The 13553-nt window shown below is 42.5% G+C and overlaps 1 protein-coding gene across 2 annotated transcripts in view; it reads right to left on the reverse strand.

The window, feature by feature from the left end:
- The window catches only part of LOC149324014 (ras-related protein Rab-3C), a 203302-nt gene that overhangs the window by 10035 nt on the left and 179714 nt on the right, over positions 1-13553 (reverse strand). For both annotated transcript variants that reach the window (XM_089495447.1, XM_089495439.1), the window contains exon 4: positions 5393-5517. In XM_089495447.1, the coding sequence (XP_089351573.1) occupies positions 5393-5517 (125 nt within the window). The remainder of the gene's footprint in view (positions 1-5392; positions 5518-13553) is intronic.

Raw genomic sequence — 13553 nt, forward strand, 5'->3', positions numbered from 1 at the left:
TATAGGCACAGGACGGACTGTCCAAAAAGGACGGTCTCCCAGCGCCCAGCTTTGGTCCATGAGGAAGCCGCAGCCGAAGCGGGTTCTTCTTGCGGCACCATGATGAAGCTGCAGTGCACCAATGGCGCACTCACAATGTCACAATGGCACTGTGTCCATCATGTAATGATGGCAGCGCCCACCTGTACAGGGCACCACCATTTTGATGCCCTAGTCATGTGCGAGGGTCGTCTAGAAGTGCCGCCGCTCACACGTGACAAGGGTGCCCAATCACACCCATCTGGACCAGGCCATAGATACCAAATATTCCTAGATTTCCAGGGGCATAAAATCAAGGTTTGGGTGCACCCTATGGGCTGTACTGTCCCACTCCAACTTATACTTAAACCTGAAGTGCACAGAAGCACAGGGACTGAACTATATTCTGAGTTTCTTCTAAGAGGTGTGATGAGGTCCATTTTATTTTAAATGTGAGCCAAACAAAACCCTCAAACACCCCTAATTTCTGTCACTTGTTGTTTGGTGTTGTTTTTTTTAAAATGTTCACTCAGTGCCAAACTGCAATATGTTCATCACAGGAAACACTTGAGTAATGAATTCATGGCCACCATAATGTGTGGCACATCATCACTTCATCTCAATGGAGTACACCTATCTCTTTGCTATCTCTTTTTATCTTCAACCCTTCTCATCTTTGGCATATATGCAGCAGCTGTAATATATTACACTGTACATATAATAGTGAATGTGGGTAGTGCAGATTGGTGAAAATGTCAGATCATTTCAAGAATCTACTCAAATCTGTAAATCACATATTGAAAAGTTTTGTTTTATTTTTTTAAAAAAATCCCTGAATGCAGGAGAATGTGAAACAGAGGCGTTTATCAGGGTTTCTGCAGCTGAGATCTGGGGCTTCTGCGGATTGGGCAATTCGCACTGACGTGTTATTTAGAATGTATTTCCATACCTGGTTGATTTCAATGGGATCCCCATCTGCGAGGTTCCACAGGACTTCCAAACTGGCTCCTCATTTTGGCGCGTTTTGGCGAGTTCGCTAAATAAGGGGATTGACGCGATTTGCATTGGGGCTCTGTATGATCTCACCGCGAATTGGTCTGGTGTGGAATCCCAATTTGCTTGTTCTCCTAAACACCATTGCAAACACCCCGGGTTGCAAATCTCCCATGATGCCCTGCTGAAATTTGCCCCATTAGCTTCTGCTTTCAGGGCAACCACTGGGGCTGGGGAGTGATCATGGCTCCATCGGGGCTCTCTCTCTCTCCTTCCCTCTCCTCCCCCACTGCAACTTCAGCAGAGGAGCCGGACAGCGAGCGCTTTCTCCCTCCCTGCCTCTCTCTCTCTCACACACACACACATATTTCAGCCACATCTATATCTACATCTATCCTCCTGTCATTCTCATCTATTTCACTCACTCACACACACACACACACACACACACACACACACACTCACTCACTCATACACACACACACACACACAAAGGGGGGGGGGAAGGTGCCTGATGGGAGCTCCGTTCAGGCCCTGCCTTTGGCCTGATCTGAACTGACCCCTTTCCTCTTGCTGACAGGTCACTGAGGCTGAGAGAGAGTGACCTGTCAGTTCCAACTAAAGTAGACCCATGGAATCAATTGGGAATAAAAGGGAAATGCAGTACAGGCATATAACACTAATAATAATAATAATAATAATAATAATAAAGGCTCTTAAGTTCCAGGAGGTGACGTTTGCAGCACTCATTGGGCATTGGAAGTCTGCTTCCCCCTCCTTTAGAGCCAGATGCCAGAATGCGCAGATTCTGTCATCAGATTAAAAATCTCTGGTGTGTGTGTGTTTGTGTTGTGGTCATTTGGGTCAGTGCAGGTTATGATCTGCCCTTGGCCCCATGTTCAATCCCAAAATGCAAGTTAGTGCCATCTCTGTATCCTGTATCTCACTCCCTTGACACCCCAGAATGCCTCATACACAGGTAATAATAATAATAATAATTCCTCACCTCAGAATGCCAGAAAAGGATGCATTTTTTTCTTTCCCTAGGGCCTCCCCCCAATGTTCTTAGGGACAGTAGCAAAAACTGTATCAATTTGACAATATGCCAAATTGGACAGAGAAACATTTTTAACATTCAGATTGCAACATTCCTTCGGATTGCATTGCAGCAATTCATTCCAAAGGAAAAAAGTTTTTTGGCAGAGTACTCTGCTTGCAAAGGGCTCCTTTCAGCAAGGAAGCCATGAAATGGAAGGGAAAGTGAACAAGCAGCTAACCACATCTATCTAAATATAGATCTACCCATTGCAAAAAATATGTGCATTGACAGAGAAAAATAATTAAAAAAAAAAAAAAAACCAAAGGGAAAGGTCCCTGCTGGAGACCAGAGCCTTGCCTTGCTCTGGCCCTCTGACCTGCCCTGAACTGACCCCGTCAGTCACCCCCTTTTTGCCTCCTGTCACCCTTTTGCCTCCTGTCAGATTCCCCTTTTTTGCATTCCTCCTTTGGCTCTTTCCTTTCCTCCTCCTCCTTCTCATTCTCGGATGAAGGGGGGGGGGGGGAGATGCTCTGACCTCTATCCCTCCCTGGATTTGCCCAGATCATGATAAGAGAAGGCAACTGCTACAAAAGGAAGGAGAGAACTCCCAGAATTCCATAGCACTGAGCCAGGACAGTTAAACTGGAGTTAAACTGGATTATCTCCCCAGTGTGGATGCAACCTAAGAGAAGGCAACTGAAGGACAGGAGGATGGGGCTCTGACATTGAATTTCGCTGCCAGGGATGGGAAACTAGAAGGGAGAAAGAAAAAAGGGGAAGCTGTCATTGACGTGAGGCTAACATTCGCATGAAAGTGGAGGCAGGCTCCCTTCTTGCCCCCGGAAGTGCAAAGGTTCAGGATGCCTTCAGGGCCCCACTGGGCATGTGCAAGGGTCCCAATTTGAATCGTTGGAACCCCCATGTTATGCACCGGTGTGGAACTACAATTTGCACTCATTCTGCTTTGCCTGAATCCACATCACATGACTTCCTTCAATTCGATTCCCCGTCAGTCCAGAAGGGTAACATAACAGCAACCAGGTATGAAAATACATTCTCGCTATCACATCAATGTGAATGACCCAATTTGCAAAAGCCCCAGATCTGAGCTCGTCTGATAAACGCCAGATTTTCCCATCCCAAGCTTTTCTTCTATTCCACATGCAGAAGCCAACCCCAGTGAAAGCTGAATTTTACTTCAACGGGGCTAATGGGATACCATCTTTCAACATACTCAAGGAAAGAAAGGAAGCTGAGAGGTGCAGGGCAGGCTCTCATAACCACCAGCACTGTACTGTCCAGCATTTGCAAACTAAGGTAGCCACTTTACTCTGCCTAACAGTAGATCCAAGCCTTGGCATAGGCAAACTCTCAAAAAAAGATACTGAATGCAGTTGGGACTGCTACCGATTATGTCATGTGCAGCCTTGGAGATTTTATTCCCACCTCAGGAGCAACTGTTGTAACAATGTGGAAACAGACAATATTTTTTTAACAAAATATTCTGTCAATTGGCGCTATATCTATATTCTTGTTCCAGCCACTAAATCTCTAGGAAAGCTAGATAGAACGCCTGAATAAATCTGTATGCATCTATTTCCCCCAGGGAGTTTCTTAAAAGAAATTCATTGAGGCCACTAGAAATAAAAATCCCTTTGGGACTGTGACTGTGGCAGCTACCAGCAGAGGTCCCTGACAATCCATTATCCACTGAAGGACCATCAAACATGTGTGTAGAGATGATACTCCCATGATAGACTTTCCAATTATACAAGATTATTTTACAAGTTACTGTCTGACACAGGGTAAGGAGCTAGAAGTCATATGTGCATTATACAGTTATAACAGTTTCATATCACTTTAACTGTCATGGCTTAACCTACAGAATTCTGGGACTGGTAGCCTAGTGAGATAGTTAGAATCCTAATGACCCAGAGCAGGAGTGGGAAAAGTGAAGGGACTTTTTCACATTGCATCACTATAGTACTCTGATCCCATTTAACTGTTATAGCTACATCCTGGGGTTTGTAGGTTAGTGAAGCACCAAAATACATTGGCTGAGAATTCCACATTGTTATTCTGTTAACTGCCGTTGAATCAACCAAGGCTCATGGCAACCTTGTAGATGATACTTCTCCATGCCCTCTGTCCTTGACTACTCTGCTTATGTCCTACAAAATCATACTTGCGACCTCCCTAGTTGAGTCTATGCATCTAGCTTATGGTCTTCCTCTCTTCCTACTTCCCTCCACCTTTCCTAGCATTCTTGTCTTTTCTAATGAGTTGTGCTTTCTCATGATGTGGCCAAAGTATGAGAGCCTCAGTTTTATCATCTTGGCTTCCATGGAGATTTCAGGGTTGATTTGTCCAAGTACTCATTTGTTTGTCCTTTTGGCTGTCCATCGTAACCTCAGCACTCTTCTCCAGCACCATATCTCAAAAGAGTTGATTTTATTCTTATTTAATTTTTTCACTGTCCAGCTCTCACATCTGGGGGAATAAAATGGCTTGCATGACTCCAACTTTCATACTCAGTTGTATATCTTTACTCTTTAGGATCTTTTCTAGCTCTTTCATGGATGCCCTTCCCATTCCTAGTGTTCTAATTGTTTTTGATTGCAGTCTTCAATCTGATCACTATTTGATCTAAGGTGTGGAAACTCTTACTATTTTGATTTTCTCATTATCTAGGTTGAGTATGTGTAGCTCCACCATGGTCATTATTTCTGTTTTCTTTATGTTCAACATTAAGCCTGCCATTGTACTTTCTTTTTTGACCTTGTTTAATAATTGTTCCAAGTCTGTGATGTTTTCTGATAGTAGTTTGGTATTATCCACGTATCTGAGATTGTTAATATTCCTTCCTATCTTTACTCCTCCTCTTTCTGAGTCTAGGCCTGCTCTTATGACATTTTCTGCATTCAAATTGAATGATTAGGCAGAGGCAAAGAAAGGATTTAAATGTACTAGTATAAGTGCACAAACAGCTGGAGTGATGTAATGGTTTGAGTGTTGGACAAGGAGTCTGGATAATCATGGGCTGAATCCCTTTAGGTATTGGTTTTCACTCACTCTCCGTTCACCCACTAAGTGACCTTGGGTAAAATAACACTCTCTCAGCCTTAGAGGAAGGAAATGGCAAACTCATCTGACCAAATCTTGCCAAGAAAACCCTAGGATATTGTCTCCATAAGTCAGAGCCAACTTGGAGCAACATAACAAAAGCAATATAATGTTCAACTAAATAAAATAAATTCCATTTTGGCAAACATTCTCAACCTAAATCATGGAGGGGATGAGGAGGGAGAAACAGCACTGCACACATAGCATTTCTTTTCTTACCAAGTTGTTCTGCTAAATGTTTCCCTCTGTCAGTGGAGATTACCCGTTCTTCTTCCATGTCACATTTGTTACCGACCAAAATAACCTGAGCATTATCCCAAGAGTATGTTTTTATTTGGGTTGACCTTAGGGGAGACAGAACGAGAGAGAGAAAAAAGAGATTCATTAACAGAAGAATGAAGAAATAAGATTGGTCTCACCACTAGACACCTTTTTGCATACAGTTAAAGCAGTGGTACTCAAACTTTTTACCCTTGGGACCCCCTTTACATCTACATGCTGATGTCACTCCCCTCCCCCCGCCCCACTAATATATGAAAAAAACATTGTGTTTATTTTGTGTGTGTATTTTCATTCACACATTCATGGATATTTTAAAATTTTATAAGTAAATAACATTGTTCAAATCAGAACAGTTTTATTTAAGTAAATTCAATACAGTTGGCCCTCCACATTGTGGCTTTGACTTTTGCAGCTTTGATTATTCATGAATTTGATTTATATGTTCTCTCTAGGAATCTCTAGGTCCTCCAGCTTGACTCTGTGGTCAACATCTCCAATATCTGTGGTGAAGATGGCAAACATTATTAACGAGGAACAATATATAAGTTTGGAGAGGCTGCAGCAGTTTGCTTTTGCCCGAACTTATTTGGGAAGGGAAATACTGCACATCCTCCTCTCCACTCCCACCAATTGAGTGCAAACAACTTTTGCAGTTGAAGTCAATTTGCAGCAACTGAAATAAATTGAGCACAAAGGAAGAAAGTATGAGAAGAACAGAGAAACTGGGACATTTTAAATGCAATTGAAAAGTGCAATATAGTGAATCAATTGGGAATGTCCCTGTCAAATGAGAAAAGTTAGAAGGTATATATTTTTAATATTTCAATTCAATAATAATTTGATGTGTAGAACTGAATAAATACATTATTTTAATTTATACTACTGAAGATGATGGCATCTGGATAAAGCCATGTTAAAGATTGCCTCCTGGCATAGGATGCGCAAACACAGCATCCACTAATCTGTTGTTTCTCACATATCTGTTACCCGTGCATGGAAACTAAATACACACGAGCTGCTCCTGCATCACAACATTACATTTGGATGTAAATAAGAGGAAGTCATGCACAAGTTTTCTCTTGGGAATGGTATTCATGCCTCCTCCACCTCAGGATATTGCTTCTACCTTCAGAGGCTGGATCCTCACTGCAGAAATAATGCAGTTTGATTTCACTTTAACTGCCATGGCTCAATGCTATGGAATACTGGGGATTTTAGTTTTGTGAGACATTTAGTCTTCTCTGTCAGAGAGCGTGTGCCACAACAAACTACATTTTACAGAACGTGGTATCAAACTGGATTATTACTGTGGTGTTAAAGTTGTGTCAAACTGGATTATTTCTGCAGTGCAAATGCAGCTTTTGGCCCATTACAGACGGGCACCCTAGTACGTGTTCGGCACATACTAGGGTTAGAAAGGGGCGTCCTTTCCGGATGCCCCTAACCCTAGTAAGCGCCGAGTGCGTACAAAATGGTGGTGCCCGTTCTACACGGGCGCCACCATTTTGAAATCGCGGACACCTAGCGTCTGCACGTCGCATGGCAAAAATGACGCTGTGAGTGCACCATTGGCACCTTGCAGCATCATTTCTGCAGTGCAAAAAGAAGCCACTTTTAGTGGCTTCTTTTTGCTCCGCATGGGAGCCCCGTGGTATGGAAGCTGTGGCTCCCTCGCGGAGCAAGCAGAGGCCCCGGCAGACCGCCCTTTTCGGACAGTCTGTAAAGGGCCATAGTCTGCTTTTGCCTCAAGGATTCTTAAAGACAGATATTGCATTTAGAGGTCTGGAGCTCTTAGAAGCAAGAAGATTCACAGAAGCTTAAAGGAGCCAAACTTTATCATTATGTAATTCCTTTCCTGTCCAAGGCCATAAGCAAACTGCCTCAGTCTCTGAGACACCCAATATTAAAATATTAAAATCTAGGACAAATGATCTATTAGTCCAGGATATTTTAACAAACCTGGCCTGGATCAAGGAGCAGATCAGACACAAACATTACAGCAAGTAATACATCTTTATGAAGAAGAGAATTCTGTTAGATTATCTAACCCCATCAGCAGTAATTTGATGGTGATCACAAAGGGAAGTTGGAGCAAGGGTTGTGAATCTGCTCTGAGATAACAACATGGCATGCATCTAATATTTGGTTTGGAACAGCAAGAAAATGGCCAAAGTGGCTGATCACTTTAGGTCCAAAACACACTGCAGAAATGATCTTGTTTGAGACAGCTTTAACTGCCCTGGCTCAGTGCTAGGGAATCCTGGACATTGTAGCTTATTGTGGCTCCAGAGCTCTCTAACAGAGAAGGCTAAATGTCTCACAAAACTATAGTTCCCAGAATTCCCTATCACTCAGCCAGGGTAGTTAAAGAGTCTCAAACTGGATTATTTCTGCAGTGTGTTTTGGACCTTGAGAGATTCAAAAGAAATTGAAAGAATTGTAATAAACAGGTGTTGTTTATCTTGAATAATAACAAATTTAGCAAGCACATTTATAATACTACAGTATTTCATTATGATGAAGTATTACAAAAAGACCCAAGAGGATCCCATCTAAAGACTCAAAAGCTGGGTATAGCAGATGGCTCAGCTTAGAACTATTTCTAACTATAATTCATAGCCAGCACTGGTATCATGGGACACACTATAAGACCAAAGAAATAACCCTTCTAGTTGTGGGATGGCATAAGTGAATTTGACATTGCATATTAGAAGGCTCACTATTTGAAGGTTTGAAAGTCTGGAAAATCAGTATGCAAAGGAATCTTGTGCTATCAGATCCCTTTGGGTATTTGAAGGTTCTTGCTACTGACTATTTCTAATTCAATGTTCCTTTTGTATGACCCAACAGCAACCCTGGGTAATACTTGACCCAAGGATTGTACAAGACCCTTGTTATTTGCATAGAAGATCCCATCTGTTTTCATACTGCTGCCAAACTTGCCACACAGCAAGTGATTTCTCTTTAAAAAGGAGGTATGCTGGGTTTAAACGAAAATGGTTAAAGGTATTAGCCACTGCCATCATTAGAAGTAACCTCAATGGCAGTATGGTAGAGGAACTGCCACCCTCCTCGCCATCCTTTCATAGGCAGGTGAAGACCTACTGTATATACTCATGTATGAGTCTAGACATTTTTTCTCACAAAATTGACCACCAAAAGCTGGGTTGACTTATCCACGGGTCAATGTAAGTAGTGTATTTTAACTCTTTTCCTTTTCTGAGTAGAGTGGCAAAACATAAGAGCTTAGTTCATTCTGGTAGTACACCAAACCCTTTACTCTTTCCACTACGATGCTGCTTCTGGCCTTTTTGAATGCTTTGGTGGGAAAATGGCAGTGGCGGTACCTCTTTGGTGCTTTACCTCAAAAGAGAACAAGAAGAATTGGGCTTAGAAGGATCTGAAGAAGACGTTTCAGTATGAAGATAGTAAACTACGTCCTTTACATCCTTTGTTGCATGCCCCTAAATCTTCTCCTTGACTTATCCACAAGTCATATCAGAATCTATAATTTTGGCCCCAAAACATGCCATTGATCTATACATGATATCGACTTATAGTTGAGGATATACAGTATTTGTTTCTGCTGGCTTTTGAGGGCCAATTTACTCAGGAGAAAGGACTTTTGTAATTGTTGTTTTTTTAAAAGCCATGCTTTTTAAAGTGGCTTCAATTCTATTGTTAATTTAATGATATTTTAAATTTTTATATGATATGAATTTTTAAGCTGTTATCTATTTTTTTAAGCTGCTTTGAGTCCTGGACTTGAGGGGGAAATGGATGCAAACACTACTACTAGCTGGGATTGTGAGACTGAAAATTGGAGGTAACTCCTTTACCTTTAATGGTCATGCAGAAGAGGGAATTTCAGCACGTGTTACTTGTCATGCAACCAGGGTAAGAGGTCAGAGGTAAGGCTTTCAGTAATATTAAATATTTGATTGTAGAATGTACTATTCTTTTGATGATAGTAGCCATCTCTGTGCTTTTTTCCCTTATCTCTCTCTCTCTCTCTGGAAGTATGCTGAGTTCTTTGGGAATTTGTGGTTAATCAGAATACAACAAATGGCTTTTACAAAAGATGCTCTGGTCACCATGGTAACCTTGTAAAGACCATAACTCAGCTCTCTTGCAGTGTCAGCCCATTAGCAGGTCTAGAAGATTTCATTTTTGGATCAGTTGCAAGACTATTGGCATAACTATATTTCATTATCAAACGGGAGATACTTCAGACTAAACCACAGGAAGACACATTTTTTGTTCTGCCTTCATCCACTTGTCTGTAAGTGTAACATGATGGGACATGGTAGGGGACCTTTTTCCTTGCTCTCAAAAGGCTTCCATGACCTACAAATGTTGCTAATTATGGTGCATGTGTTCTAATATTCCTTGTTTTTTCATTCAGATTTTGAGCAGCAATTTAGTCATTTTGAATTTTGATATAAACTCACCTGATTCATGCCTCCATTATATGGTTTCATTTACTCATTCATTGTCAATTATTTTTAAGTTGCCTTTAAGGGAGTACCCTCCTACATTTGTTATGAGGCACAGAAATGTTGTAAGAACAGGAGTTCAGTAAAAACAGTGATAACAAATACAGATGGTAACCCAAAAATTAAGGAAAAGGCCAATGAGAACAACTACGGGGTTTCATTTTTGAGCTTTCTTGCAAAAAATTACGGCTGATGAACCCCTTATAGAAGCTCATTCTAGAAGTATGAACAGAGCTTGGAAAAGTTACCTTTGTCGCTACAGTTTCCAGAATCCCTCAGCCAGTATGGCCACTGTCTAAGGCCTGTTACAGACTGCCAAAATAAAGCTGCTTCGGGTCTCTTTGGAGGTATGCTATTTAAACAATACATGGGTCCTAAGAGTCCAGAGGTTGCGCCAAAGTCACACTCCATTCCTAAGCATTGGAGTGCAGCTTTGGCGCAGCTTCCGGATTCTTTGGATGCATCCATCATTTAAAACAGCATGCCTCCAAAGAGACCTGAAGCAGCTTTATTTTGGCAGTCTGTAACAGGCCTAAGACTCACTTGTACTTGTGCTTTTCCCACCCTTCAGTGTCTTTGTATTACCTCTAATCAAAACAATGGCAAAAAAAAAAAAGTTTCCAGCAACCTTCTTGCAATGGTTCTGAAAGAAAAATTCTGTTTCTGGCAAAATGTCCTCCCCAGCAAAGATGAATGAAATCTGATCACTTAGCTGACAGTTTTTCCTTTTTCCTTTTCATCATATACATCAATACTACTTCACTGATTGCCAGTCTATGATGAGTTTCGAAGAAAGAAAGGAGTTAATGGGCACAAACATGGTGCTGGTATCTAGTACATTGGGGAAAATATCCTCTTGGCTTCCAATATAGAACAGCTTAAGAAAACTGCATACATGCATGCATACACATGGAAAGAGAGACAGAAAGAAAAATCTCCTTGGCACCTCGAGGGTGGAATAGCTAGTGGCTGACAGTGGCTTCCATGTCAGGAGTGTGGAAAAGCACCCTGGGTTTTATGCTGAAATTTAAATGAGCCATTCAAAGTGCTGAATTCAGTTTACGCATCAGGTTCAGCCTCTTAGCTAGCACCTTTAAATGTTCAGTTCAGTTTGAACACTTGGAGTCAATTCATCAGCTCAATGACATGGAAGCCTCCATTTACCACCTGGCAAAATGGTCTTTTGAGTAGATTTTTATAATGTGTGTGCAATATGATGCTCTATGGCAGGGGTCCACAACCCCCGGCCCATGGGCCACATCCGGCCCGCCGAGGCGGCAGGACCAGCCCCAGCCCGGTTCTGCCACCAATTGCCGCAGGCGGTACCATGGCGGCTGTGCCGAGGAGGGCAGGCCGCAGACAGTGCATTGCCGCCGCTGCCTGCCAGCAGCTTCCTGTAGCCCTGCGCCTGCAGGGCCGTGTGCAGGGCTAAATAGGAGGAGTTTCTCCTCCTGGGGCTGGCTGGCCAATGGCTGCTGGCAGGGGGCGGGCAGGGAGGAAGGAAGGAAGGAAGGAGCAGGAGGAGGAGGGAGGAAGGAAGGAAGGAAGGAGCAGGAGGAGGAGGGAGGAAGGAAGGAAGGAAGGAAGGAGGAGGAAGAGGAGGAGGAGGAGGGAGGAAGGAAGGAGCAAGAGGAGGAGGAGGGAGGGAGGGAGGGAGGGAGGAAGGAAGGAAGGAAGGAGGAGGAGGAAGAAGAGGAGGGAGGAGGAAGGAAGGAGCAGGAGGAGGAAGGAGGAAGGAAGGAAGGAAGGAGGAGGAGGAAGAGGAGGAGGAGGGAGGAAGGAAGGAGCAGGAGGAGGAGGGATAAAGGAAGGAAGGAAGGAAGGAGGTGGAAGAGGAGGAGGAGGGAGGAAGGAAGGAGCAGGAGGAGGAGAGAAGGAAGAAGAGGAGGAGGAGGATTTCCATTCTGTTTGTACAGGTCTGCTTTGTTTTAACAATGATAGTGATGATGATGATGATGATAATGATGATGATGATGCACTCACTCTTTCTGAAGGCGAGACAGTGTGACTTTCCAAAGTGCATTTCTGTGTATTTTCGGTGCATTTAATGCTAAAAGGTCTGCTGTAACAGTGATAGTGGTGGTGGTGATGATGATGATGATATCAGTCAATTTCTGAGGCATGCACTCACTCTTTCTGAAGGTGAGACAGTGTGACTTTCCAAAGTGTGCTTTCTGTGTATTTTTGGAGCTTTTAATGCTAACAGGTCTGCCTTGGATAGTGATGATGATGATGGTGATGATGATGATATCAGTCAGTTTCTGAGGCATGCACTCACTCTTTCTGAAGGCGAGACAGTGTGACTTTCCAAAGTGTGCTTTCTGTGTATTTTCGGTGCTTTTAATGCTAACAGGTCTGCCTTGGATAGTGATGATGATGATGGTGGCGATGATGATATCAGTCAGTTTCTGAGGCATGCACTCACTCTTTCTGAAGGCAGTGTGACTTTCCAAAGTGCATTTCTGTGTATTTTCGGTGCTTTTAATGCTAAAAGGCCTGCTTTAACAATGATGATGATGATGATGATGATGATGATGATGGTGATATTGATATCAGCCAGCTTCTGAGGCATGGCCAAACTCATGCGCAGTGAAGAAAAACCAAAGTACCTTGACCAAGTACACACTTCTGAGAAGTATAGTTGGTGCAAGACACCTGAAACCGATTTTGTTTTTTACTTCAAAATATGATGTGTGCAGTGTATGTAAGAATTATTCTTTATTTATTTAAATTTTTAAAAAATTATTTAATTATTTATTTTTTGGCTTCGGCCTCCCACTTGTCTGAAGGACAGCAACCCGGCCCCTGGCTCAAAAAGGTTGCCTACCCCTGCTCTATGGTCAGTTTTTGCAAGGCAAAAAAAATAGATTTAAAAAAAAAATACCTGAAGGATACAGCCATAGTACCCTGCTAAAATTGCTTCTTAGCATTTGAATTCTCTGCTATATTCTTCAAATGCTGCAATTCATAGTGGCCAACTGTCAGGGGTTGGAAGGTTACATTGGGCCTCTCGAGACTTGCCCATCATCCTGTTGCTCCCCCAAATTATTTTTGTTTTGACCTCCAAATGCCCTCTAACACTCCTTATCAAGTTTGGGAAAACTTTTTTTAATCCTTTTCCGAGGGGAGGGAGCAACAGGAGTTGTCCTTGAAGCCAACGTTCTAAAATGGCCTAGGAAGGATCCCAAACATGTCACAATTGCTCCCATGCCTCCTAAGGAGTATTTGGACAGAAGAAAATGCAACTGGAAAAAAAAATCTTTCAGAAAACATGGGCCCCTCAGAGGCCTATAGACTACAAAAGCAGCTCATGGGCTTCATGTGGCCCATGGGCTACACATTTCCCATCCTTAAAAATGGGCAAATGGGCAAACTGGGTCACTAAAAACTGCCTGCAATGATTTCCACACATTGGAATCAGATTTGCTATTTGGCCATGATATTGTCTTGCTGCATACCCCAAAGCCTCTGCTGCTATTTAGTTAATGTGCTGAAAAAATATTTTATTCTGCAAAGGGATTTGCAAAATAATTTACTGTAATAATTTACAAAGTCCAAGAGATTTTACTGCCTGAAGCAGAACAGCAATTTCTGCTCCCCAT

Source organism: Sceloporus occidentalis, unplaced genomic scaffold, assembly GCF_023333645.1.
Source record: "Sceloporus occidentalis isolate IW3139 unplaced genomic scaffold, rSceOcc1.0.p SCAF_1, whole genome shotgun sequence".
In the NCBI taxonomy this organism is placed as follows: domain Eukaryota; kingdom Metazoa; phylum Chordata; class Lepidosauria; order Squamata; family Phrynosomatidae; genus Sceloporus; species Sceloporus occidentalis.